This window comes from Morone saxatilis, unplaced genomic scaffold (assembly GCF_004916995.1).
Source record: "Morone saxatilis isolate NCDOM2014 unplaced genomic scaffold, NCSU_SB_2.0 Contig16, whole genome shotgun sequence".
NCBI classification, from domain to species: domain Eukaryota; kingdom Metazoa; phylum Chordata; class Actinopteri; family Moronidae; genus Morone; species Morone saxatilis.
The window spans coordinates 668,193-696,057 of record NW_023339718.1 but is presented as its reverse complement, the minus strand read 5'-3'; the positions used below and the strand labels follow the sequence as shown (position 1 = coordinate 696,057).

The following is a 27,865-nucleotide window of genomic DNA, read 5'->3' as shown; positions in this document are numbered from 1 at the left end:
GTGGTGTCTTTATTTGCAGATTGGTTTTCCTTCATGTAGATAAATAACATACAGTGATCTCATGTAGAAAAATGAAATAGAACCTGCTTTGATTTTGTGGAATGCTCAGGATTTTATTGTACTTACAATATATTCAAAAACAGTATTGCATCTCATATAATACTGATGAAATCGCAGATGATGCTACTTTGACATACACAGAACCTGCTGATGATTTATACAAGATTGTACTGGCTTCAGTTAAACTGAGTTAAAGTATATAATGCCCAATTTTACTAAGACCCTCTCGCTCGAATGAAGTTCAAACACCCAAGTCTTTCACTAAAACTATCCACCATGGTCCTTCACACATTGATATTTCTTTCTCTAACTCATGTCCTCTACCTCTTCGTTCTCAGCAGTGCAGCTCTGCCCCTTTCATCCACATATCCAATGTTTCTTTGATGGATCACTCTCCTCTCGCTTCACTGTGTGTTCTGGGCATTAAGATCCTGGTAGTCAGCAGGAATAGTGTCTGGAGAGAAGGAACAAAAAAGGAACTCATAAGCATATTTGCACTTTATGTAGCTGACTGGACTACCTTTAACACACTCACCGTTGCAACGGTACTTCAGATTGGACCAGATTATATTTTCCTGAGAGAAGCAGAACACGCCCAGTCTCCCGCCTCTCATGCTAGTGTCAATTATCACCTCTGTGTCTGCCACCAGGTCCGAACCCTCAAAGAAGCGGGCCCTGGTTCATACACACAAAGTGAAACTTGTTAGTAAGTTCACACTGTGTATGTGTGTAGTGTGTATGTCTCTTAGTGTTGGTGCGAGTCCGTTTGTACCTGATGTATCCAACCTGTGGTCTGTGCTGGAGGAACCAGCGGTAGGAGACCTTGTCCTTCCAGCCAACGTTCCTGGGGTCCTTCCACAGGAGACGGACCTGCTCGGCGGTGTCTCCTGTGTGCCAGAGGGAGTTCCTCAGATACTCACCAGGACCCGTCTTAGACTTCACAGCCTAGTGATAAAGAGCCAGAGAGCATGAGAAAGAAAAAAAACTGGTAGTGACAACAAATGATCAAAGTGTCCTTGGGAAAACATCAAACCTAACCCAATTGCTCCTGTTTGCCGTTGGTTAGGCAAGCACCTTGAATGGCATGGTGACTTGGTGAATAAGCAACAAACTGTAAAGCACTTTGGATAAAAGCACTATATAAATGCAGTCATTTACCTTGAGCTGTATTCCTGGCTCAGCGACAGCTCTGAAGGGCGCAGCCTGCCAGTATGTTTGTTCCGTTTGTTTCCACATCACCACGTAGAAGGAGGAGGAGTCCTGGTAGCCGAAGATGAAGCCAGCATAGTCATCATCTGTCATTGTGTTCACATGGAAGGTTCCTTCAAAGTCAACCCCACTGAACGCTGTGTAGCCTACAGATGTGGACAGTGGAGAGGAAATACACAACATATACACATATACACCAACATATTAGGTAAAGGTAAACAAAGAAAACATTTAGGAAAATGGGAAATATTTTATTGTTAAAACAAATGGCGATTGGTCTGTATGAAAGTATTCCGTGCTTACCTACAGCAAGGCCAGGGTCAGAGTTCATGGTCTGAACTATTTCCATGCCCTGTTAGGAAAAAAGAAAGTACCTTCACTTTATTCTAACAAAATAATTGTTGTTGTTTTGTCAGATTTTCTATAGAATATGAATGGAAACCCCTAAGAACACGTTGAGCTTCATACAAACACTGATTGTAACAGAGGCTATCTAGGAAAAGGAGGCTGAACTTTAGCTATCATTTACCTGATTGAGGACCACCCAGTTGGGGTCAATCTGAGAGTCACCCTCTGGGTCCAGCACCACGGTCTGATAGGCTCTGAAGTCGGTCAGGGTGATCTCAGCGTTCTCTGGGCAGTGGTCAATTATGTCAACCACATTGTCTTTGTCAAAGTCCCCTTCGCATGCATCTCCAACTCCGTTATCTGAAATACAAGGGAACCCCTTACAAAACCAAACAGCAGAAACACATACTGTATGTATGCACGCAGTCAGGAACAAAGGCTACAATTCTGATTTATTGCTCAGATTTGTTTTTTTGTTTTGTTTGGCTGTTCACATTTTTACATGTGGCTCATATCAGAATCCAGAATGAACAGGTCATGGTCCTGAAGTGAATGTCAATGTGAAAGTCACATGTATTCTGATATGACTGTTCACACTGAGGTCACTGCAATAAATTCTGACCTGTATTGAAAATATCAGATTGTGGTTTGTGGTGTTCACACTGTTACTGATTAACATAGCCAAAGATGAAGAGATACTAACTGTCTGTGTCCTTTTGGTCTGGGTTAACAACTAGCCTGCAGTTGTCATAATCATCCAGTATGCCGTCATTATCGTCGTCATCATCACATTCATCCCCCTATCAAGATAAAACAGCACATTTGGATTATTGTAAACACAGAGTTGCTATACCGTCTATATGTCACCATGCATGAGATGAATTGATGAAATATTATGCATTTGAAAACGTTTTAAAACCATTCCATCCTTGTCAGTGTCCAGCTGAGCGGAGTTGATGACTGTGGGACAGTTGTCCTTTGTGTTCTGGTGGCCATCACCATCACTGACAAAGAGGAGGTAGGGCGGATAAAACAAAATGTCAAAACTTTATACATCTTTATATAGATTCATACCACAAGTCTTGACAGTGAGCTCTACCTGTCTATGTTGTCGTCACAGGTATCTCCTACAAGATCATGATCTGAGTCAGACTGCAGGTAGACAAAACAGGTTATGTTGTTCAGAGTTATGAAGCAGCAGGTGAATCTTTTTCAGGTTGTTGTTTAGTTTGTTACCTGGTTCGGGTTGAACATATCAGGACAGCTGTCACAGGCATCTCCCACCCCATCGTTGTCTCTGTCTTTTTGGTCTGGGTTAGGGACTCGCTGACAGTTGTCAAGAATATTCTTCAAGTCTGAGAACATAAACACCTCAGCACATTAATTTCTGCGTCATGTGTAAAAAGCGTTGACAGGAAAATAACAAAGCATGACAGAACACAGCCCACATACACAGTCTGTCAAATGCATCACCAGATGGCAGTGTTTGTTTAAGACGGAGGTGAAATAGTTTCCATTGGCCTTCAACGCCTTGCAGAGGCTTACTGTGGAAAATGCTTTTAGAGAAGAGACAGACATGACCAAGCGCTTAACAATCCAGCCTTGGAGTTAAAGACATAACCAAATGATCAAGAGGTTGGAGCTCTGCCAAAATGAATGAACAGGGGTTCCTAAACAGACTCCAAACATGCAACGTGCGTAAGCATATAAAGGTAAACACGAGGGCACATACAAAGGCAAGAAGTTAGAACTGTGTTACCAGTGGAACAAATGAGAGGTTTTCTAAAAGGGTAATCAAGTGAAGTATGTGAGAAAAGTTTGTGAGACAACACTTAGGATTCCAGTTGGAACATTTTAACATTTAACACGGTTTTCTTCAGGGGTTTTAAAGGTCTTTCATTTTTTTAATGACGCTTGAATTGTTTCCATGAAAGCCAATGATCTAACTGGTAGAGGATGTGAATTGGAAACAGAAACAAAAAAGACCGAGAGGATGTTTTGAACAGATAATGTCTTGCCAGTTCAGTGAAAGACAAACATAAATGTGCACACTTTCCACCAAATAGGATTGTAAAGGTTGTATTCTTGTCTAGACAGTGTGTGCTTTGGATGACCGTCGCAGACATGGTAGTCTTTTAATGTGATTATCAGCCATTAGGTTTCACAATGTGCTTCTAAATTTATAACCTCTAATTGATGCTATAAAAGCAGTAATGGTCAAGTTACTATACCTCCCACAGTAATGACCATCCAACCTTTTTAGCCACTGCCACCATTTACAAAAAATACTCTAATTACACCCAGTGATGCACAGCAAAACTATGTGATTACAATAATTATTTGATTGTTATATCATAGAAAAAACACTTACTATCCCCATCCATATCATCATCACACTCGTCTCCCAGCCCATCCTGATCGGTATCTCTCTGTGAAGGGTTTTCGACTGTTCTGCAGTTGTCACAGGCATCGCCATGGAGATCCTTATCGCTGTTCCTTTGGTCCACATTAGGAACGAGCCAGCAGTTGTCCTGTGGCAGACAAAGTGCATAGGCTAAGTGAGATAGTTAAATTCCTATTTTAAAAAGTTAAAATCTGAGAAATTATTGTATACTGGTCCTGTGGAGCTAAATTACCTACATCTATATTAATAATGCCATCACTGTCTGCATCATCATCACAGGAGTCACCCAGCCCGTCCCTGTCTGCATCCTCTTGGCCAGAGTTTGGCACAAACACACAGTTATCCTGGAAACAACGCAGCAAAACACGCACAGTATTAGTTTTTAATACTAGCATGAATTAAATGCCAGAGAGGGTAATGGAGATAGACATGAGTACCTGTTTACAGTTGTTGTCTCTGCACTGGAGCTTGTTGTCAGGATATGCGTCAATATCTGTGTCCTTTCCACACACATAGCCATTACCTGCCCAGCCAACGCCACACTAAACCACACACAAGAAGGAAACGAATGTAATGTACGACAGCACAACACAGCAATTCACATTCATGATCCAGTGGTATGCATAAAGTTGTAATCAGTATTTTCTAAATTCTTACCGCACAGCTAATGCTGCCATCTCTACCCACGATACACTCAGCGTTGAGGTCACAGGGGTTGGGTTGACCATTGGGGCAAAGCCTGGAACCATGGCAGCCTCTCACCTGGTCACCTGTGAAACCAGTTTTACACTCTCCACAGCGGTAGGATCCCTGATGAGGACAGTACAGAGTCAAAAACCAGGTCCTTCTGCTAGAAGAGAGAGTGATAATAACCATACACCAGTCCCAGTGGTCTTACTATAGAGTTGTAGCAGTTTGAGTTGGCAGTGCAACCTCCATTCTCAGGTGGGCCCAGACACTCATCTATATCCTCACACACCTTGGTAGAACATATGAAAGTCAGTATATATAGAAAGAGATTCATATTCTGTCAACAGGGGCAGATAAATCAAACAGAAGGAATGTTTCATACACAGTGTATTTTTGTTGTACCTGTTTGTGTGACTTAGCATAGCTCACTCCTACTCCAGTTAGCTCTGGTCCAGTGTATCCCAGAGGGCATTGCCCACAGCGAAAACCAGGAGCAGTGTTAATACACCGGACACCAGGGAAACATGGGTTAAACTGGCACTAAAACACCCAAAAAATTAAGATGGTCAAATGCTATTTAATGCTATGTTCACCTACTCATTGCAGAGACTTGCACACTAAGAAACATATCATCCATACCTCATTTACATCGTCACACCGCACCCCGTCCCCTGTATATCCATCTGGACAGGGGGCACACTGGAAACCTGACTCTGTACGGATGCACATGTTCTGTCTGAAACAGGTCCCAGGTGGGCACTGAGTCAGAGGCTGAGGCTCCATGAGAACCTGGCCAGGACTTGGAGCTGGACCTGGGTTGGTTGGACTGCCTTTGAGACCTGTCAGCACACAGAGACAGATATGAAAGCACCTTGTTGAAATGTCACTTTATTTATTGTATTTGTTTTATTTCATTTGTAAAATATTAAACATAAATGTTAGTGAATGAATACTGCATAAATGAAATGTCTGATTATAGTTTTTGTTCAGCTTACCACAAGCAAGACACTCTGCAATGGTATTCCTCAGAAATGATGTCTCCTTAATCTTAACCAGACAGAAACAAGGAGTGTAGAACTGTTGGTTAGAATAAACTGTGTTGCTTGAGTTATTGTCACTTTACAGCTTATATCAATAGATGGATTATTCTTTTTAACTATTGAAGATTTCTTAGTTGTTAGTTCCCTTGAATGAGAATAAGAAGTTTTGAAAAGTTATTAAATGTGTGTCTGCTATGGTAACCTCCAGTGATCTGTTTCTTTACCAGAACGATTCTCAGTGTGTCTGACAAGTCTGAGATGCTGAACTATATAACAAGCATTTTGTTGCCTCAGGCTCCCTGTTTGATGGTTTATCTCCTAACAAATCCTCCGCTTTAAATGATCATCTGAAATCATCCACTTCTCGCTGCTGCTGGCTTTTACTTTGCTGTCAGTTGCTAAGGTTCTATAAAGTCTTAAAACAAGAGAGCTCCAGAAAATCAGCAGGTCCTCACAGTCTGGAATCTCACTTTTCACAACAAATTGCTGATTTTACTGCAAAACCGATCTTACCACAAAGAAAAAGGAAATTCCAAACGGTTGTAAATCAGCCCACATTCTTCAACTTTTAAAAGTAGGCCAAACGGCCTCTCTACACTTTCTGCCACCCAATGTTCTCCAAAAAGCTTTTCTTTCTTTTTATTTCATCTCACCAACAACCTGATTTTAAAAAGCAACCATAGGGGAGCAAAGAAATCATCATCAAATTATTGGACTGCTTAGTATAGCTTCTGGTTGAAATAATTTAGTTCTCTTTCATTGATTTTCCAAATCATTTTACCTGCTTGTTGAGCAGCTCCTTCATCTCAGATAACATGCTCTTCAGTTCTGTTATGGTGGCCTGGTCATGTATGGTCCTGCCTCCCTGGATACCTGAGGGGATTTTACAAATCAGAATTAGAAAATCAGATACAAAACACATCTACCATGTTTAAGTTAAAAGGACTGCAAGGGTTTGTCATTGTAGAGTCAGTCAGAGACAGTCAGTTCCAATCTGTTCTCACCCAGCAGCTGCAGAGATTCACCATGATCCCTGCTACAGTCCTGCAGAGTGGCCACATTGTCTATGGTGTCGTCTATCACCAGCTTCAAGTCTGTCAGTTCATCCTTACAAAGGAATAGAGGACAGAGACATTTTTGATTACTAGAATATAATGCGAGGTACTGCACTGCTCAAACAGTATTCATATGTTCTATTTATGTCTCTATGCACCATATTTCTGGAGTCAAACATATAATTATTCTCAAATGTAAACCTCTTGCTCACCTGTCCACTCGACGTCAAGGTCCTAAGTGCCACTTTGTTGGGACCAGGTGGGAGTGACCCAAATGCAGCCGGTAGATCATCTACAGTGTGTGCCAGTCTACAGTCTATATAGATGTTGAGGCGAGGTGGACCACGCTGTAGGCCGCTGGCATGTAGCATCACGTGGTGATCTTGACCATCTGCCAGGGAGCCGTGGTTGAAACTGGTTGTGGCAAATCTGCCGTCAGTCTTCTGGTAACGAATGGTGACTAGAGATAGAGAGAAGCGGGAATGAGTTCTTATTGTAGTCTGTTTAAATAGTTTTCAAAGACACTGTTATATCTGTCAGTATAATAATTCACCCTTGCTCAGTTTGGCCAGCAAGCTCAGCTCCAGGTACTTGGTATTGTCTTTGGGGTTGATGACACTGAAGAGAGAGGTGGGGCCCTTGGTGTGAAGCCTGAAGGAAGAGAGGAGGAAAGCTTCATCTCGCCCTTTGTTCTTCAGGCTTCCTTGGAGCAAGTCTGGCAGGCAGTCTGGAGAATCCAGCAGGTCGAACACTAACACAGAAAATTAATGTTAAAAAGCTTAATTTTACTGCTGTAGATGCATTGTAACTGTTGCAAAAATGGTATAGATTTACACAAATAGTAAGCGAAACATACAGTACAGTGGTCGGTCGAAGTGTACAAGGAGCTTAGGACATATTCAGCACACGAACTTAAAGCAGTCCAACTTGTTTTTGTCAAGATTAGAGGAGAGTTTACTATGAATTGCTACTGCTGAGTCAGTGAACTATGGTACTTTATTATGTGTGACAATGCATCTGTGTGCATGTGTGTGTGTAAGTACATGTTCATGTTTGTATCCTGCTGTGTTTTATAGAGTGGTGGACTGGAGTTGCAGAAAAAGAGCAGCGGTAGACTCTTTCCACTGGAACAAACCCGTTACCTCACACCCACATGCACGGACACATTCACACATATACACAAAGACACACAACTCATTAGCTGAATTCAAGAATAATCCAAAGTGACGGGAAATTGTATGGAAACATTTGCCTGGAGATTCCAAGCAAATCAAACTTTGCACATGCACTTTCTCAGATGGCAGTTCGTGTTGTTTTACCATCTAAGACTGACCTTATTTAGGCCAGACTGTTACTAGACCCCAGACGAATTCTGCAAACTGCAAAAAAGCCAGCTTCATGTCTACTTAATCAACAGAATTACCCTATTATTTGCAGCTTGCTGTAGGTTAGAAGTTTTCAGACCAGGCAACAGATTGTCAGGAATACATAAATGGAAGAGACAGTTAGCGAAACAGACTTATTTGATAGTGATGTTAAGAGGTTTTTAATCTGTGCTGAGCTACAAACACATGTGTAATGTTTTCCAGAAGGGCATGAATGGTGAAGAGTACTTACCAATGCCTTGAGCTGTGACAGTGAGCACCAGCTGTTGCAGCACCAGAGTCAGAGCCGCTGCTCCTGCCCACACACCCATCATCAGTGCTTCAGTAACTCCTCAGGAGTAGCTGTGCTCCTTGTGAATCAATAAGAGTATCAAAGATTAATCACCTATTTTAACACAGTGGTCCAACAGAATGATGGATCCAGATGTTCAAGCTAAATCCCAGCAGAGGTGAGATGGTTTTGTTGCCACGGCCACAGCTTTTAAAGCAAAGGGGAGTGTCCTTACTCTACTGTTGCGAAAGTGGCACAGTAAAGGGACTATTTTAAGTTTGTGGGAGTGTCCCCTTGCTACTATAGTTCGATCATTTGCGTAAACAGCGTAAACAAAAAAATAACAATAATAAAAAAAAGGTATTATATTATTTATTCTAAAAAGGATGGGCATAGTGCTGCAATACTTAAGATAAAGATAAATCTGTTATTCCCTGGGTTTTTGTGTCTTTGGTCTTTTGGGGATTTATGATATAATACCATAAAAATACTCTTATACAGTGAGCCAACTCTATAAAATTCCTGAAATGGATTGTGGTCTTAAGGGAGGAAAACTTGATTCCAGCTGGCCATCGTTTTTCACGAACATCATGAACCTGTGTCATTTATGTGGATTTGAGCTCCTAGCTCATCTCCAGTAAGCCAGTTGAATTGTATAAATGTACGCCAGATGTTTTTAATTTTAATTTAATTTAATTCACCTTTTTCTACATGCCTCTGCAAATCTTTTCTTAATTCCATCTGTTGTGGAATGTGGGAAAAAAGGACAAAGAGGGCCATACTTGGGACCCTGGAAACATTTCATGATAGATGTCTGGTAGTCGTCTCAAAGCTTCAAAACCTCAAGTACATTTCAACATCTCAGCTGCTGGTCCGAGCCAAAGAGAGACATTTACCATCCCTCAGTGCATTATCACTGTGTATCCGTCTGTGTCTGGCTGTCTGGTCTCTGACCAAACACCTGGCAGCCTTCAACAGTGATTATCAGCCCTGGGACAGATATCATGCTATTGTTGCTGTAAATAAGTCAAATGGAAATTACTATTTGACAAGAAAATCAAAGTATGAAATCTCCGCTTACTCTATTCTTGCTATGTGAGTCTCTATATACGCAGAACTGTACTGTATCACTATTCATTTCAAGACAGTTCTTGGTATTTCCTTCTTGTTTAAGAACCAGCCAACAAAGACAAAAAACAACTGAGTGATATCACTATTCAATCATAGTATTTCTGGTATCATGTAGAACATGAAAGAATAATAGAGTTCAAGTCTTGCAATAAAAATATGATTTACCAGGGAAGGTTTAACAGTAGGTACATATATTTCTAGTAAGGAAGGAGGTAATGAGCAAGCAACGGACAAATCAGGAACAAATGTAGGGTTTATTATATTATTTATTATTTTCCTTATTCAATGGAAGGTCTAAGGACGAGGGTTTTGCATGTTTTACAGATACAGTAAATTTGTGATTTTGGGAAACATAAATAATATTGACTATATTGATGAACCAGTATGTAAGGATCAATTGTTATTCTGCATATCTGCACACTGGCAATTTTCTAAATACATTCTTCCTGAATAATATTCTTCGGCAGATAGTGCGTCATGGATTTGTAGATGTTCAGTTTTTTTCTGAATGTTTTAAGGATTTCTTATTGACATTGTTATACGCTCTCGTCCATGTTGTTATATGTTATTAAATTCTCTCTCGTTATGTGTGCTATTTCTGTTGCCCTCTCTCATAAAGGTGCATCATGCTGAGTTGTTGCTGGGACGGCTTAATTCCGTCACGATTACCTCACCATTACTTACCAATTTTATGAACACTTAAAGCGAAGCAAAGCCTCATCAAAACAAACTGACAAACAGCTAATGAGGTTTTACAGGGAACAAAACTATTATAGTTGAATGACATAAGCCAGAAAGTGGATTACTCCTATTCAAAACACCTTTAATGTATCACACTATTCATATTCACATTCATGACAAATTATTATTCTCTCATGTCAATACAAATGTGCAGGTCATTTGTGTTTACTTATGAATCTGTTCACCTCTGCAGGCTCTGACATGACAGGTACAGTGTGACGTCACCAGCTCCTTCCATGAATGAAAACATGGCGTCTGCCATGGAGCTGAGATGCTGGGGAGGAGACTGGGGTTTGCCTTCTGTCCACACCGAGTCTCTGATAGTTCTGGTAACGTTATCGTCCGCTTGTAAAACAAATTAATAAATACGTTCATTATCTCCAGACCTTACAGTTAAGACTAAAGGCGTCTCCTCCGTGGTTTCTTTACGTCTTCTCTGTGCATCTCTGGTTAGCTTCCGTGCTAACTTACCCACACTGCTGTTTGCTTGTTAGCTGGCTGCTCATGCTCAGCTCGATGTGCAGGGTTTAAAATCACATTTCCAGTTTAATTTTAGGTTTGGTGAGCTGAGACATAACAACCGTGACCTGCATGGTCTGTCCGTCGTGCACGACTGGTTGTCAGAAGTCACTGTCATGGCTCATATAAATGTGGTCCTTCAAGGTCAGCTTGTTGAGGCTCCGATTTTGATTTATTTGTGTGTATTCCTCACTCTCTCGCTGGGTAGCTATCGACTGTAGCTGAGGTAGTAATAACCTTCTCAGAAAATGAACACTGAGTAGAGGTTTGCTGGCTGTTTATATTGTTGTCTCTCAGTCAATCCATGCAGTTACAACTCTTACCACAAGGTGACACTTTGACTAGTCTTCTGTCAAAGATGACACCTTTTTTTAAAGCTTTTATTTAGTGCTGCTTATGCCTTTTGTTTTGGTCTGTGTGGGTTTATTTTACAGCATTTAATATAGTTATCATGTCAAACTTTGTCAGGGATAGTACTGGACTTATTTCCATTGTTGTTTGTGACAATACATTTGAGAATGAAATCATATGAATGATTAAAAAGAATCAGGAAGCAGGTAAAATCAATTTTAGAGCTTAAACATTTAATTGAGAATTATTTTTATGCCAAATATTAAATGATTGTAGCTTGTGCAGGGTGAACTTTTGCTGCTTTTACTGTTTTATAATATTGTAAACTGAACATCTTTGGTTGTTGGACTGTTAGTCGGGCAAAATAAGACATTTGAAGAAGTCACCATAAAATATAAATCTGACAAAATAAAAATTTTCATAAGGAAAATACTTGTTAGTTACCACCCAACTCAATTTAGTTACTGTATTATCTATTTGTCTTCATTTTGCTGCATTTTTTTTATTTTACTGGCTTGTGGTTTTGCTTGTTTTTCCTCTTAATGTAAATGAAGCTGTTTATGGTCAGCAGTGTAATCAGAGAGGTCCCTAGTGCCAAATCTGTATTAAGCGTCGGTGCCAAATTCCTACTGGGGGTACTTTGATTGCAACAAGCATTCAGCTTCATTACAAGTTTGATGTCATACTAAACTTAGCCTTGATTGAGGTATTACAGTCTTGCAATTGGACTGTATTCAGCTCAGGAAGTATTCCCCGGAAAGTTGTATCTTTGACAGACTCTTAATAAATAATAAATGCATTGTCTCATTTTACCATCTTCTTCCTTCTTCTAAATTCAAGTGTGGATTTTCTTTCAGGCATACGCCAAGTTTTCTGGGGCAAAAGTCACAGTGTCACGTATAGACCGGACATGGAAAACTCTAACAGGTGGGCTGCAGCTTCCTATTAACCATAATTTCATAACATTTCGATCCACACACCCCATGGTGATTGCTTTATATCCATATTTGGTCAACTGAGAAGTCTATGGCTGATATAGTAGTATTTGTTAAATATATACAGAGTACATATAATTCTATAAGATTGGAGAATATATATGTATAATCCATTTGGAGCTTCCTTCATGCTCCTGAAAATAATTAATAAACACTACTACACAACACTAACAGTATAAATACTTAAAATCACATAACAAATTCTATCTCTAATACTAATTATTCTAATATGAACTGCCACAGTCATTAACATTTTGTGAATATGCCAGAAAAGGTTGACAAACACAGATTTAAAGCATGGGTTTTTATGTTTTTATGCATCTGACTGGGTTCCAAAATGTAAATTGTAGCTACACAATACACTTTACATTAAAAGACCTTAATAACATGTTAATGCAGATGCAACAGCACTCTTAAATAACTTTGTCTCGAACTGTGATATCTTCTTCCTGTCGTGCAACCTGCAGCAACAGTCCCAGAGTTGCTTTGTGGAGACTCTGCAGTTCAAGAAGCTACACAGATTCTCAACTTCCTGCGAAAACAGGTAAGAGTAGATACCAAGGCTGTTCACTGTCCATCACCTGGTCAATATTTTCCCAAAACCCATTCAGCTGAATCAGTAGATCTGCTGTAATATTGGTGATTTTTCTTTTTTTCAGAGGTTTAATGCAGACTATGAGCTGACAGCCAGACAAGGAGCAGACACCATGGCATACATCGCTCTGCTTGAAGAGAAACTACGACCAGCTCTGGTAAAACCATCTCTCTTCTGCTTACTCCCTGACGAGAACTAATCTGTGAGTACTGTTAATATTTAGAGTGATGCTTTGTGTCCCACAGTTGCACACTTTCTGGGTAGATGCAGAAAACTACGCCAATCTGACACGGCCATGGTTTGCTTCACGCTCGCCGTTCCCTCTCAACTTTCTCGTCCCTAGTCGCCTTGCCAACATCGCCCTTTCCCGCATCCTTCTAACCAAAGGAGAGGCACCCCTACACAGAATCACTGAGGTGGAGGGAAAGGTATATCGATCTGTCTGAGTCACATGTCGTGTCAGCTCTGTCAGTATTTTAGCACTGTGTACTTTGTGACTGCGAAGTTCTCTTTTTTACAACTGAATCTTTCTCACTGTTTGCCTCAGATCTACAGTGATGCTAAAGAGTGCCTGAATCTCCTCTCCTACAGACTGGGAACAGCAGACTATTTCTTTGGCAACTCGTGAGTTCTTTAATGTTTGCTGACTTACATATTCATTTGAAGGACCATATATGTAAATCATATGTATGTGCAAAGCTATTGGAAAACAGAGTAGATGAAAAGGCTTGAAAAACTGCAGTGGAAATATTGTCTATTTAAGTCTTTGTGCAGGTAGTTCAGTCAGCCATTTCATTATGGCTTGCTGAAAAATAGCATGATAACTAGGAACTATTACAATAAATAATGGGCAAATTGTTTATATATATATATATATAGTTAGGATGAAGTATGAAGTATGGAAGATCACATGTCAAGTTGTCCAGTCGATGTTCATCCCATTAGATGTGATGAAATGGGTCTTCCAAAGTGTATTTCAGAAATTATCCTGAGAGAAATCTGACTTATAAAATGCTTTGCAGTGTTAATTTAGACAACATTTGTACTGTAATTTAAGTATTTATAAAGCACAGTATTAAAATATATAAGTGATACTACTGTTCATATCTCACAGGCCTCTCATGGCTCCTCTCTATGTGTGCCTAAACATATTTTTGTGAACATATGTTTGTGTTTGTAGGCCGACCAGTCTGGATGCCTTTGTGTTTGGCTTTGTGGCTCCACTTTACAAAGCCAATCTCCCCAGCAGCCCTCTGCAGAGCCACCTCAAACAGCTAGATAATGTCACACGCTTCTGTGACAACGTCCTTGCAGTCTACTTCAGCTCAGACCACCCTTGTAAGATCGCTGCACACACCTGAAATGCTCACAAAATCTACACACAAAGATTCGGTGGACTTTTACATTCACAATCAAACTAAACAACTAATGTCTTCAGCATTTTCATTCTTCTCACATCTTTGTTTCATTGCATGCTTGCTCTTTGTATCTGCTTCATTTTTGGGTGCTCTTTTGAACACTGTTCCACTAACTCTCTACTATCTCCTTCTTCTGCTCTGGTGTCACCTTACGTCATCTCTCTCCAGGTCCTACCCCACCTGTTCAGGAAACAATGGATGCCAATCTCCAGAAACTAACTCAGCTTGTAAATAAAGAGTCCAACTTGATAGAGAAGGTGCTTCTGCTTTCCTTTTATCTTCTTTGCATGGGTTCATGGTTGCATTTGACAGGTACAGTCTCAGCTGTACTCAAAGTATACGTACTGTCTCTTTCTGAATCATTGTCATAATATTTTCTGCTTGTGCGTGTATGCTCTAACTAAACTGGACATCCTATACTGTAGATGGATGACAACCTACGCAGCAGCCCCCAGCACAAACCCCACAGACCAGAACCCAAACCCAGTCTGGCCAGTGACAAGAGCTCTACCCCTGCCTAACCCTTGACCTGTCAACCCTGATCCAGCCTAATGAATGGAGGAGGAACAGCCTTTAGATGAAAGGTGCAGTTCTGAATCTGACTCAACCTCATCCTGAAATCAAAAAAATTGTCATCCAGCTGAACTATAACTTGAATGGCAAATAACTTATGGAAGTATGACCATGTAATTATAAAAGAGACTATTTTACAACAAGATAATGATGATAGATTTCAAATATGCTAGTCTGAAAGACAAGGGAAAGTGCATGTGTGAGGTTTTTAAAAAGGTTGAGCGCATGTATGTGGTTAAGGATGGAATGTTATAAAGTGGTTTTCGATGAAAGACACAGAAAGTTCAAAGGGAAGCTAAAATGAAAGTCCAGCAGGGAAAAGAAGTGGCACTGATTGACTTCAGAGTGGTCAGTTTTTCTTTTAACCTCTTGTTTCCCCGTTTCGTCTTCAGTAAAAAAAATATATTTTATGTTTTTCCATTCTTCATCACACTACAGTTGATGCACCATAGGAAACGCCCTCATCTGCCTCTGAGGACATCGAAATTACTGACACATTAGTCACTGTGGTAAAACCAGCTAGAGCACCTTATGGCAAGGTTTATTTAATTATCTTATGTTACCCACTACTACTACATTTTAGGAATTTGTGTTTATCACGGAGGATCTGAGATCCTGTAGCACCCTTCTGAGCACACGTCCTTCCTCATATCTACTGTAAAAATGTTCTGTAAATTCTAATAACATTTTAATTAGCGTAATGTAGTATGTATGCATTCAGGACTACAGGAATAACCAGTCACTTATTTTGCTTTGCTCCCACCTCCTCTGCTTTGTATAGCTTGTATAGCTGTAAATAGTTTCATGATTACAATTAATGCAATTTACTGTGGTTTCCTCTAATAGGGCTGATCAGCTTGTTCACGATCTTTGTTAAATACAGTGAGGTAATGGAAGGGCCTTACACACTGTATTAACTTATTCATGCAAAATATGTGGGACTAACGTGTGTCTGTGTGTGTGAGTTTTCAGAAACCAGTGTGTCTTTCATTATTGTATCTTCAGGATGTTCTGTGTCATTAACAATCCACTCACATCTGTTGTTGCCATGATTTTTCTTTTTTTGTGATTTTTTTTTAATGTTTATTTCATTTTGATTTGTCTGCTGTGTTGCCATATGCTGTGCCTATTTAACAGTCACCTTGTTGAAACTGACATGTCTGTCCCATTTGGGAATATCTCATTTGCTGCCTTTTTTTGCTTTATTTTTTTACTGTCTGAAGTGTCTGTATTTTACTGTCATTGTTCCCTAATATCGTCACAGCTCATACATTACTGTGTCTTATCCATGTTATTGCTTCCATGATTTCTCAGTCTAAAAGTAGTAATACTTGTAGAGATACCTGGGCTTTTGCAACTTCCACAAAAGATCACGTCATGGTTACATTCCCTTTAAAGCACCATATCTTGAAACAAAAGTCTTCATTGGGGTATGTGTGCATTGCCAAACACAAAATGTTGTTGGACTACAAACAGGTTTGTGAGGACCATATGGGTGCAGTGTGCCTTCATGACTGCTAGTGTGTTTGTACAATTCTCAAAATGTGTCCTTTATAATTTTGATACATTGTCATAAATTATCTTTACATTTCTGTTACAGTTGTTCATTCTCTGTGGATGGTTGGTAACAACTGACTTCATATTATATAAATACATATATGATAAGCCAGCCATGGCTACTGTCTTTTTTCCCAAGAAAAATATAACTTAATATGATGTCACTGAATGTAACTAAACAGTCAACTGGGGCACAAATTAAATCGTATAAAAGCTGTGTACTTTCTATTTTGTGTTATAAATGATATAGTAGATATTTCCTCCATCCTTTAAGCCTTTGCAGCAAGGCGTGCTATTGGTGGCTTGTTTTTCCACTAATAGTTACAGAAGATTGTGTGATCGGTTGTTTAGAAGTTTGGAGGACAGAGAGCTCTTTGTTTGTTGTTGGCCTTAGACATGGAAAAATGAGAGTAATGAAGCTGAAAGGATATGATGCATACTTGATATCAGATATTGTCGAAGTCATCAGTCACATGAGGCACAGACTCCTGCTGAGGCTTCTGTTGGCTGGCTTTTTAATGGGTGCGGTAAAGGGAAATAAATAGCACATTTGGATCTGTTGTCAATTTGTGCTAAAATAAATATCGTACATGTTTGTATCTTTTGAAATACAGTGATTTTTTTTGCCATCCTTTTCTTCTGTTTCTCAGGGTTAGATCACATCAAATAGTGTCAAAGAACTATGTTGAGAAGAGGTACTAAAAGAGCCCTTAGTCTGCACCCAACAGATGCAAATCCATCCCAAGTTCACCTCCAATAAAATTTGTTCCAACTTCCTAGCCCAGTGTCATCAGGAAGGCAGAGAAGAGAATCCAGTAAAATGAGGCTGTCACTTTCCAATGAGCTTGCAGCTGAGCAGTCCAACAGATCACATGGAAGCCAGCAGCTGCTCCCTCCTCCTCACGCTGTTTCCCCAGAAATGAAAAAAGGTGTTCCGAGATTAGGGGGAAAGGTGCCTGGAAAAATTGTAATAATTGTGAAATTACATGTCCTTTGGAGAACCATGTAGCTTTCTCAGCAAGGTGTCTGGTTCCCAAATCTACAGTAGCTTTAAGTTATAAAAAGCAATCTGGAAGTCTAAGTGAGTGATGGATTTTGCAGAAGTTGTTAGGATTGGTAGCAGAAATCTATTTGATTAATTTCTGCCTGACTTCTCTTTCATTTGTAAGAGAATTTTAACTCATTCAACTCACATTTTTACCCACATTTAGGTTAACACACAATTTTAGGTTGATAATAATGTACATTACATGCAATTATACATTGCATTCAGTGTAAGCAGCAATGAAAAATACATGGCATTAGGATATTTTAAGAACAGAAAACTTTTCTGGAAATATCTTTGATTTCTGTTTATCTCAGTGTTGTAGAGAGTATAATAAAATATCTGTACATATATGAACATGTTATAGAGGACAGAATAAAAACATTTTTGGATGATTTTGATTGCAGCTAATGGTGTACTGAGGCCCTCTAGTGGTGAATGTATATTAGAAAGAAAAGAAAAAAGAAAAATGAGCTGAGGCAAAACAAACTACCAGTCCAGTTGTGCAAATAGAAAAATAAACATGTTCATTCAGCTCAGACAGAAAGTCAGTTTACAGGACAGGGAAAGGAAAACAATTCATATTCACTTGCTGTGAGTCGCACATAACAAAAAAAGTGATCACATCTGTTTAAAAATGTTATTTACACAAATTCACAATATGAAATACAATTCAAAAGTGCTACAGTATATTTCTATATTTCAGTGTCTAAACTTTGTGTTGAAAAAAGGCTTTAACTGTTGTTTTTCTCTGTAACGATAGAGTGTGTGTTTGACTTCAATATGCTTCAGATCATTTACTCAGTAAGGGTTTAAATGAAAAAACTAAAAATGGGTTAATCCTAGACGTTTACAAAACAGTACAAAACTATCACAACAGCATATGTTATGGTCAAATTTACAAAATTATCCACAACATTTTACTTCTCCCTTGACAAAGCAAAATTTCAATCCAGTTATATTTCACACCGTCGTCATTCATTTTTACTGCCTCTGTTTTTGATATTTACAATTTCATTTCTGTTACCAAAAGAAACATATAGTGAATTGAATTTATGTTCGGTCAGAGAAAACTCGCTTTACCACAAAGCTCTACACTAATTAGGTTCGATCTCACTAAAAACACACAAACCCATCAATGAGTCCTTGTTAGAAGATTGGGGCCCATTAAGTCTTCTGCCTTTACTGTGGATATCAGTATATTTTATGTCCTGTCATATGTGCAGTTTTCTCAGTAATGCAATAATTGTAATTTTAAGATCATTCAAATATATGTCCAACATGAACTGTAAACAGCGTGTGAGCCATGTAGCAGAGCTATCTGTCTTTGGTAAACTCAGGCACCTCCAGCACCATGCACACCTCCAGGCTGCCTGGCAACTCCAGGGCCAGAGCAGGGTGGCATGGCTGGGTGAAGCGCTGGTAGAAAGTGCCTAACAACTGACCACTTTGGGCGTTATAGAAAGATAAACGACCAAGCTGGTAATCCAGGAGAGTACCCACTCGCTCAGGCATCTCAATCACGAACACAGTGGACTGAACGTCATTGTGAAGCAACTGATACCTGCAGCTGGACACACAAGGAAAGCAAAGGGAGAGTTTAGACCGAAAACAGTGATGGGAAGTACAGTCAATTAGATTGAAATGCTTGAAAGTGCATACCCTGATGGTGTAGGGATACACTGCAAACACCATGAAAGGTTGTTTTCCCCCAGAGAACTGTTTCTATTGGCTGTGTTGTATGCCACTCCAAGCCTGTAAGCTGCACTTCTTGACACAATGGTCTCCCAGTAGTAATGTCCATGTGCTGGCAACAACTCACCCAGGATGGATGGACACCTAGAAAACACACAAACTCAGTTTAAACATATTCATTAAAAGGGATCCAAAAAGTGGTAGGAGCTGACTGAAACTCACTGTTTGTTTGTAGATAGTGTGTTTGCAGGTGAGTCTTCAGAGTAGTGCAACGTGGTCTGGTCCATTGACAGCTCCAGAACTGGGTGAGCTGAGGTTTTCAGCAGGTGGAACCTTGTCCCTGAAAACAGTAACAAGCCAGAGAAAAGAATATAAAAATGTATTTGTGTAATATTACACACAAATAGTACAGAGAGAGTGTAAGTGTGGGTTTGTTACCTTTGGTTGAAATGAGTGCAGCCTCGCTCTGTTCGCTGGCCCCAGCCTCATTCACAGCTTTGATGTAAAACAGATAATTCTCACTGGGCTGCAGGAGAACCTTCTGTTCACAGCTTTTGATACCTGAGATGGACCTAGAAGTATGTCACACATGTGTCAGTGTATAAAATATTTGACTGGTTTGGGCAACATGTGAGACTTTACATTTATACGTCAGACGTATGTGCAGTTTACTATTAGTTGGTTTTAAACCAAATTGGCTTTCCTAATATGGTCAGAAATTACAGAGTTAGATTCATTTATCTGTCTGTCTGGGTACTGATCTGGCTTAAATAACACACACCTGAGCCCCTCTCCCTCCAGTTCATACTGTCGGCAGTACTCCAAGGTGTAACTCTGTTCGGGAGTCTGTTTTGTTGTGTTCCACCGCAGCGTGGCTGAATCCCACATGACAGTACAGAGTTCTGTATCAATCACTGGCACTGATGGAGCTGCCAGAAAAAGAACAAGCGATCAATGATAGTGTGAAATTTGCTTTTGGCTTTGAAGGGCAGTCTGCACTATAGCAGTGAACAAATCTAAACTCTGTAACTTTATCTCCAGTATGTGGACTGACCCGTTCTGAAGGCCAGTCTTTCGCTGGGCAGAGAGCAGCCTGTGTAGTTGACAGCCATCACCCAAACTTTGTAGGTCTTATCTGGCTCCAGCTCCTCCAGAGCACAGTAACTCTCCTTTACTGTTACACGGTACTCCTCTGACACAGCTGTGGACATAAGCAGGAACACACGCAATCATCAATATTTAATCACAGTTGTGCCAGAAAACTTGCTGACAGGATTTTAAAGTTCATATCAACAACATCTATTATAAATACTAAAGATAATTTACCATAAAATATTTTCAATTAGAAGGATCTATTAACTCTAATTGCTGCCAAAGCAGGACATCAAGTTACCTGAAGTATATGATAGTAAGGTAGTAGATAGTATATAGCAGATAGATAGATAGTAATAGGAGCCCCTTGAGGACCTGTGTGTGGGATTCTAAGCTAACGAATATGCAACAATTTTATCTTATTTTCAGCTCAATTTACACTTAAAACATACCAACGAATATGATATTCCATTACTGCCACTAGTTCCTCCTAAATGTTACACACTGGACTTTTAAAGACCATCTTGAAAGTGTTTACCTCCTTGTGGATCCTCCATGCAGTAGACCTGGAAGCAGTCTATTATATCTCCAGGGTTGACTTTCCAGTAAACAGTGACACTGGTGCTGGTGGCTGAACCTGGCTCCTGAGACTGCAGTGTAGGCCTCTGAGGCACTGTGGCACAGGAGACATACACAATCCATAACTGCCACATACATGCACATGATATGAGACTTCTTACAACTCTCAGGTGTGTCTGCAAAGATATGTCTACATCAGACCTACCTGGGATTCCCTTGCGCTGTGCGGCATGAGAGCTGGAAGTGTTGCCCTTGGCATAATCCTCGAACACCAGCAGTCCCTTGGGACCCAGCTCCAATGACATGGCTGTGTCCAGAGCTGCCTTGAGTCTGTCCACACAACCACAGCATTTAGCCTTTGGCTACAACTTCAGGTCAGCATCAAAAGCCTTCTTTTATATATACTGAGCTTGAATCTACCCCTACAGTTGAATATTCAGCATATTGGCACACTGCAGTTCTACTACAGCTCTGCAGGTCAAGCAGCAAACTGCATTGGTAATCACAATCTAGTACCATTTTAGTATAAACTGGTTAGAAAAGCACACTAGCTCACACTCAATTCACTGAATGCACATTACCTTGCATGAATGTCTTCAGGTGACTAGTGGGAGAGCAGATTAAAGAAGTATTATCAGAAAATATATATATAATATAATACCACTGATCAATAAGCCTCAAGAGCCTCAGGACTCACCCGTGCATCAGTCTCAGCCTCTCTGGCCGTGGTCTCCAGAGTGGCCTTGGCGGAGTCGATGCTCTCCTGGAAGGAGACAATCTGGTCATAAAGCTGCTCCAGCTTGGCCTTCTTCTCCTCCTCCATGCTGACAGACATGTTATTGTACTGCTCCATCACCAGAGCCATCATCTCCTCATTCTGTGCCTGCATCGCCGCCTCAGTCTCCACACACTGGTCCTGGTAGAGAGGAGAGGAATGCAAGACGGAGACATTATATTACCAGTGAAATAAAATATTATGATGTGTATCGTGTAATTTATTAACAACGTTATACTGACCTAATGGCAAGTATTAAAAAGAGGTATAGTCCTATTTAGTATTAAATGTGAAGGCACAAAGTCAGTTTGTTTTACCTCTACAGAGTTGTAGGCCAGTTCAAGCTCAGACACCAGGTCCTCGATGTTCTCTGACCTCCCCTGAAGCTCTGAGATCCAGTCACTCAGCTTCTCCTGATAATAAAACAAAAAACGCTTGCAGATAAAATATCATGTTTATAACCCAGAGCCTCTAAGAGCAAGATGCAGCTTGGATTAAAAGGTTCAGATTTTCTCTATTAAGTTTACTGTATCTCTGTGTACCTATGTATATTCAAAGAGCTCTTAGTTGTTATAATTATTCTACACTGGCCATGAAGAGATCCCTAGAGACTAATAAGAGTGTTTTTCTATTCACCAAAATAGACTGATCTGAAAGAGCAGTTTTATTTATCAGAAACAATGCAGCAGTGTTTTCTGCCCTGTTGCAATCACTGCTGAATTTCAGTAAACTGAACCCTCCCTTCACTTTCTTCTTCTTTACTGGAACAGAGACGTACAGCACACTAATTCATGTCAGTGAATCAAACTTTCTAACTCTCTTTCTTTCTCCCTACTCTGAAGATTCAATTAAAGGTTATTTAAGGAATCTGATCCCATTTCACAGGACATGGATGCTCATTTCTGTTGTTATTATTTAGACTGACCACCACCCAAACTCTGACAGCTCACATTTATCAAGCTGTGGTTTCTTATCGGTCCCTGTTCCTTCTGAGGCTGACCTCCTCTCCACTAAAAGTCAGAAGTGCATTGTACATTCTAGCTAAGAGAACTGGACTGGATACAGTTTTGCTAAGTTGTTTTGGTCAACTTGTTAGGATCGATTTTCCCCTTGTGGAGTAACTGAATAGACTGCACTTCTTGGTGCTGAAGTCAGACTTGCATTATAGCTTTGATCTTTGTCTTATTTACAGTCCAGCTGTCAATGTTTCATATAAATACAACTCACACATGCAAAAGACCTGGTTGAAATATCATCTGGAAATGAAATTTGATCAATCTCAGTTTGTTCCAGCTTTCCTTTGATTTAGATGCCAGATACTTTGTTTATCAAATGCATGGCAAAATAAGTCCCGACATTCATGTTGTTGAATGTACCCTCACAGATTACAGAAAAACAACCGAATATTGTCTCTCCTGATGAATAAAGTGTCTTTCTCTAAGGCACGTTTGCCTCGTGGGTTAATAAATGAACAGATAGCTTTGTGAAACTGCAGGTAAAAGACAACAAAATGTTTTGTTTTTTTTCAGATTGTTAGAAGGTGCTATAAAATTAATACAGATTTTAAAAAAGCAGATGGCTGACCCTGTGCTGACCCATAGGGACAGCGAGGGAGAACACTGTGTGTGAACAGATCACATATCAGTCTCCACTTGATGATGTCACACTGGACCTTTCCACCGATCAAAGCAGAGCATTACATCACAACAATTCAATGCGCTTGCCCGCAGCTTGCCAGCGGCCAGAGAGCATGCAATCTGCCAGCATGAATGGAAAAGTTATAGCTGACTAATTTAGGACCACTTTTTTTATATGATGACCCAGACTAATGCCAGTAAAGTGTGTGACGATCAGAACCGCGTTGTGTAATAATGTTGGTAAAGTGTATGATGATGAGCTGCTATTTGATTAAACCATGCCAAAAGACATGAGAACTGCTGTTGCATCACTTCAGCAGCAGCCTGTTAAAGTGATAAAGTCTCTGAGGCCACAGACAGAACAAAAAGAAAAAAACATGTTATCTGAAAAGGTGTGATTCAACATTTTGGGAAATATGCTTATTTGCAGGACTGTGCTATTAGACTGCCTTAGTTTTAGCTGGGTGTACCTAATAAACTGTCAACTGAGCGTATATTCCTTTTGTTTGCTCTAAAGTCACACAAATAAATGTACAGTACATCTCCTACATAGTGATATGAATTATGTTTGGGGTTAGACAGAGAGGTCTATCTCCTTGTTAGAGCTCTGCTGAACAATGAAAACTCCAATAACAGAAGTCTTGTCAACACGAATCACAGATATAGAGATTTAGATATAGGTGCAAATATATAGTATGTTTAAGAGCTGGTGTCTCTGAAACCACAAACATAAGTTATAAGTAACTGTCTGTAGTGAGCTTCTGAAACTCATCATCAAATCATGTTTCTCCAGGACCCCAGACACAAAATTGGGATTGAGAAGCTCAGACGACTCTCTTTGTAAACTCTAAAAGAAACATTTATGTATATATAGAAAACATATTCACATTCACATTAACAGTGCATTACCTTGATTTCCTCGTATGCTTTGTCCACAGCAGTCACCTCATGGCTGTGATGCAGTCCTGACCCATAGTCGTCCACTGACAGCAGACATCCACAAGTGAGACAAAACCAGTCCATCCCCTGCAGCTCAGCTGCCAGTCGGGCCTGACTCTCCTCCTCTGCATCAATGATTTCATAGTCAGCCTCAATGAGCTCTTCTTCTGGGGACAGATCCAAGACTTTCTCCTCCTTCTCCTCCATCTCCATCTCCACCTCCACCTCCACTTCCACCCTCTCTTCTCTCTCCTGACCAGACTCAGAGGGTTTTGGTTCTGCTGCATCTCTCTGTGTTTCAGGTTCCAGCATCTCTTTTGCATCCTGTTTAGATATCACCTCATATTCAAGCTCGTCAACAGTCACCTCTGGAGCCTCTGCACCTGCTTCATCATGCTCCATCTTTTGCCCTACATCCTCTGTGTGCAGATCAGTCTCTAGACTTGAATCCTCTTTAACAATGTTTGCTTTTGGGGCATCTTTCACCTCCTGCCTCTCTGCCTTTTGTTCTACATCTGCTTCTTCTGACTGTGTATCCTCTCTGTGTAGCCCGGACAAATCCTCCTGAGGGGTAAAGCTCCTCAGAGTGGAAAGGACGTCCTTGTTTTCTTCCAAGTCCCACTCAGTCTTCTGCTCCTCTGTGCTGGCCTCCTTTACAGGTGCTAGAGGAGAATCCCTCCTGTCTAACTCGTTTATAGGTAGTGCTTCCTCCTTCAGAACAACTTCTGGTTTTAATTCAAGTTGAGGCTCTGTTATTGTTTCTACTTTAAAGCCACACTCAGTCTTCTGCTCCTCTGTGCTGGCCTCCTCTACAGGAGCTAGAGGAGAATCCCTCCTGTCTAAGTCGTTTATAGGTAGTGCTTCTTCCTTCAGAACAACTTCTGGTTTTAATTCAAGTTGAGGCTCTGTTATTGTTTCTTCTTTAAAGCCCCACTCAGTCTTCTGCTCCTCTGTGCTGGCCTCCTCTACAGGTGCTAGAGGAGAATCCCTCTTGTCTACTTGGTTTATAGGTAGTGCTTCTTCCTTCAGAATAACTTCTGGTTTTAATTCAAGTTGAGGCTCTGTCATTGTTTCTTCATTTGGTGCCTGAAGAGTCTCAGGGCATATTGTTGTGGTTTCAGGTTTTATGAGATGTTCACATGTGCTGTCAGGTTCAGAGAGAACTACTGTATTACTTTTAGTCTTCTCTGGCTGCTGACTTAGCTCTATGTCCATCTCTACAGCTTGTCCTTTGGGTACAAGGAGGATTAATTCATCACCCACATTCACCTTGTCCTGAACATCAGTCACAGTGTCCTCTGTGGGGGTTTTATCTTTGGCTTCAGTTATCAGATTTGTATTGTCTGATTCACTGTCAGTTACTGATTTCCCTTGTTGATGCTGCTTGGACTCTTGAATTCCATGCTGTTTCTTGTCTGAATCATCAGTCTTGACTTCTTCTGGTATCACAGGTTCAGTTACCTCACTTAGAATCTTAGTTTTAACCTCTGACTCCTGACCAGCTTTAGTAATAAATTGAGGCACCTCGCTCTCAACTGTAGTTTTCTCTGTTAGATCTTCATGTTCTTCTTCTCCTCCAGGAGCTGCTGTTGGAACATCTGTTGTCTTAACACTTGTTACCTCCTGAAGATCAATCTGAACTTGAGTTTTGATCTCTTTTTCATCCACTGCTTTTTCTATTACCTCCACTACTGCATGTACTGCAGAATCGCAGTCAGTGATAACCTCAACAGGTGCAACACTTTCAGAAACCACATCTGCTGCTCCTTTTTCCTCACACAGTGTTGTTTCAGCTGATGTCTCTATTTCAGTAGAGGTGAGAATTTCCTGTCTTTCAGTCTCGGGTTCTTTCACTTCAGCTGGGACCTCTGCTATGACCTCAGTTACTACTGTCTCATCAGTGGCCACCATCTTAATGTCATTAGCCACCTCCTCAGACAAACTCTGCTCAGCGGTTTCTGTTGGTATTTCAGATTTAGTGGTGATGTGTGGCCGCTCACTGCTTACAGGTGTTATCACAGCTGCCTCGTCTGTAGCATTTACAACCACCTGAGTGGTTTCTTCTACCACTTCTTGTGTTGGACGTGGCTGCTCAGTTTCAATAATGCTAGCTGTTTCTGCTGGCACCTCTCTCTGATTCTCCTTACTCTCCCCTGTTTTCTCTACTGTACTGTCCACCTGTTGGGTTCTAGGCAGTAGTTCATCAGTGCTTTTCTCAGGAGGCTCAGTTTGGTCTGTCTTTACTTCCTGTTTCATTTCCTGATCCCCCATCATCTCCTCCTCCTCTCTCAGTTTAGACTCCTGAATTGATTCTTCCAAAGCTTCCCTGACAGTCTGCTCTTCAGTCACCATGGAGAGTTGTATTTCCTCCCTCTCCTTTTCTGTTTCTGTAACTATTTCTTTTTTGTCTTCCAATGTTAGTGATTTTAAATCTTCACTCCTCTCACTGACATCCTGTGTCTTTGGTTCCTCTATCTTCTTCTTGCCCTCATCTTCTTCTTCTTCTTTGACCACTCTTGTTAGACATCCTGTCATTTCAAACTGACTCTGTGACCACATCATCCTCCCCACTCTCCTATCCTCCACTGTCTCAGGTTGAACCTCCACTGTGGGAATTTCATCCTTTAAAGTAAACTTCTCCAGGTACCCATCCGCCTCCTCTGAATCTGATAAACGTCTTTTATAAGACTTCTCAGATGCCACGCTTTCTGCCTCAGAGTATTCCTCATCGCTCTTCCTCCTCTCACCTATAGCATCCTCATAAAGGTCTGAGTACATAAAGGACATGGCGGTGGGTTCTTCCAGTAGGATGGGGTCAATTATTTTAGGGGGTCCTGGGGAGATAAAAATGGGTGTGAGGATAGTCTCTTGACTCCCAAACAACACGGAACCATTCTCCTTCACAGATCTCTGGCTCTCTCGTCTCATTCTCATCCTTGCTCCACCTTCCGCCTCATCATCTTCTCTCCGCTGCAGTGCATCAGCAGCAGCTCCTTCTCCATAGAAGACCTCATCCAGGTGTTCCCCAACTATCTCCACATCTGTAACAAAGACAAAGGAGTCTTCTGATGCAGAAGGGCTCTCTGAGGCTGTCTCCTTAGCAAGCTTTTGCTCCTCTACTTGGGGCGTCGCTGCAGGCTGTTCAGCCTCTTCCTGCGGCTCTGGAGCTTGTTCTTCAGGAACCACCACATCAAGCAGGGTAAACTTCTCAAAGTAGTCTATGTCGCCAGTGCTCTCTTTCTGAGTGGGTGTGTGTCTGAGCTCTGTGAACGCTGATTGCTGAGAAGAATCTTCCTCTGAGGGCTAAGGAAAGAACACAATCAGCAACTCAATCTTTTGAAGACAATTTAGTGTTTAAAACAGCATTTCACAATTCACAAATGAATACATTATTTTCATGTGAATGGCAGAAAAAGGAAAATGACAGCAAAACTAGTGTTAAAAAAAGTGTTAGAAATATGTGCCCCTCTAAATGCACACCCTACTAAAGTCACCTCCAACCCAATTGTCTTGACTACTATAAAAATCCTGAAACAGTTTAAACGACATTTCACCTCTCTCTCCCCACTAATGCCCTTCTGTGAAAACCACCTATTTCCACCTGCGGCACTTGACTCAACTTACACTCTTTGGAAAGAGAAAGGGCTGGTGAATTTTGATCAACTTTACATACACACGTTTTTTTCCTGTCCGAAATTAAGGTCATTCTGGTCCTCTTTCTACAATTACTTTTCAAAAGCTTCTAAACAAAACCAGTTGCT

At 40.6% G+C, this 27,865-nt stretch overlaps 3 protein-coding genes across 5 annotated transcripts in view; 1 reads left to right on the top strand and 2 right to left on the bottom strand.

Annotated features, from left to right (window-relative positions):
• Positions 1 to 87: 87 nt before the first annotated feature.
• thbs4a (thrombospondin 4a) lies at positions 88 to 8,662 on the bottom strand. Its single transcript, XM_035658405.1, has 23 exons — positions 8,424 to 8,662; positions 7,360 to 7,557; positions 7,019 to 7,266; positions 6,756 to 6,858; positions 6,533 to 6,624; positions 5,707 to 5,758; positions 5,351 to 5,550; positions 5,114 to 5,251; positions 4,920 to 5,000; positions 4,679 to 4,831; positions 4,459 to 4,563; positions 4,258 to 4,365; positions 3,989 to 4,148; positions 2,854 to 2,972; positions 2,717 to 2,769; positions 2,537 to 2,621; positions 2,321 to 2,417; positions 1,799 to 1,977; positions 1,573 to 1,621; positions 1,219 to 1,415; positions 833 to 1,005; positions 596 to 735; positions 88 to 514 (listed from the first exon to the last, which is right to left on the bottom strand). The coding sequence occupies exons 1-23, from the start codon at positions 8,503 to 8,505 to the stop codon at positions 465 to 467; spliced, it is 2,862 nt and encodes a 953-aa protein (XP_035514298.1). The 5' UTR covers positions 8,506 to 8,662; the 3' UTR covers positions 88 to 464.
• A 1,797-nt stretch (positions 8,663 to 10,459) lies between these two features.
• Positions 10,460 to 17,270, top strand: mtx3 (metaxin 3). 2 transcript variants are annotated; one of them, XM_035658389.1, is made up of 9 exons: positions 10,460 to 10,663; positions 12,062 to 12,131; positions 12,667 to 12,743; positions 12,859 to 12,951; positions 13,040 to 13,222; positions 13,342 to 13,418; positions 13,975 to 14,132; positions 14,381 to 14,469; positions 14,638 to 17,270. In XM_035658389.1, the coding sequence occupies exons 1-9, from the start codon at positions 10,571 to 10,573 to the stop codon at positions 14,731 to 14,733; spliced, it is 936 nt and encodes a 311-aa protein (XP_035514282.1). In that variant the 5' UTR covers positions 10,460 to 10,570; the 3' UTR covers positions 14,734 to 17,270. The 2 variants fall into 2 exon arrangements, with proteins under 2 accessions (XP_035514282.1, XP_035514284.1); XM_035658391.1 differs by lacking the exon at positions 14,381 to 14,469 and having other exon boundaries at positions 10,462 to 10,663.
• A 613-nt stretch (positions 17,271 to 17,883) lies between these two features.
• Positions 17,884 to 27,865, bottom strand: part of cmya5 (cardiomyopathy associated 5) — a 12,857-nt gene continuing 2,875 nt past the window's right edge. For both annotated transcript variants that reach the window (XM_035658387.1, XM_035658388.1), the window contains exons 3-14: positions 24,075 to 27,407; positions 21,846 to 21,941; positions 21,451 to 21,669; positions 21,335 to 21,357; positions 20,959 to 21,083; positions 20,713 to 20,847; positions 20,137 to 20,283; positions 19,864 to 20,011; positions 19,521 to 19,654; positions 19,305 to 19,422; positions 19,050 to 19,226; positions 17,884 to 18,957 (exon numbers count right to left, since the gene is read on the bottom strand). In XM_035658387.1, the coding sequence (XP_035514280.1) occupies positions 18,705 to 18,957; positions 19,050 to 19,226; positions 19,305 to 19,422; positions 19,521 to 19,654; positions 19,864 to 20,011; positions 20,137 to 20,283; positions 20,713 to 20,847; positions 20,959 to 21,083; positions 21,335 to 21,357; positions 21,451 to 21,669; positions 21,846 to 21,941; positions 24,075 to 27,407 (4,908 nt within the window). In that variant the 3' untranslated portion in view covers positions 17,884 to 18,704. The remainder of the gene's footprint in view (positions 18,958 to 19,049; positions 19,227 to 19,304; positions 19,423 to 19,520; positions 19,655 to 19,863; positions 20,012 to 20,136; positions 20,284 to 20,712; positions 20,848 to 20,958; positions 21,084 to 21,334; positions 21,358 to 21,450; positions 21,670 to 21,845; positions 21,942 to 24,074; positions 27,408 to 27,865) is intronic.

What these genes read in the sequence shown, in the direction of transcription:
- mtx3 (XM_035658389.1), top strand. Translation starts at nt 10,571, where the DNA reads ATGAATGAAAACATGGCGTCTGCCATGGAGCTGAGATGCTGGGGAGGA. An exon ending in GACATGGAAAACTCTAACAG is followed by an intron (nt 12,132 to 12,666) that starts GTGGGCTGCAGC and finishes TGCAACCTGCAG; the next exon opens with CAACAGTCCCAGAGTTGCTT. An exon ending in GACTATTTCTTTGGCAACTC is followed by an intron (nt 13,419 to 13,974) that starts GTGAGTTCTTTA and finishes TTGTGTTTGTAG; the next exon opens with GCCGACCAGTCTGGATGCCT.
- thbs4a (XM_035658405.1), bottom strand. Translation starts at nt 8,505, where the DNA reads ATGATGGGTGTGTGGGCAGGAGCAGCGGCTCTGACTCTGGTGCTGCAA. An exon ending in CAAACTGCTACAACTCTATA is followed by an intron (nt 4,832 to 4,919) that starts GTAAGACCACTG and finishes TGTCCTCATCAG; the next exon opens with GGATCCTACCGCTGTGGAGA. An exon ending in TGTGACGACAACATAGACAG is followed by an intron (nt 2,622 to 2,716) that starts GTAGAGCTCACT and finishes CCTCTTTGTCAG; the next exon opens with TGATGGTGATGGCCACCAGA.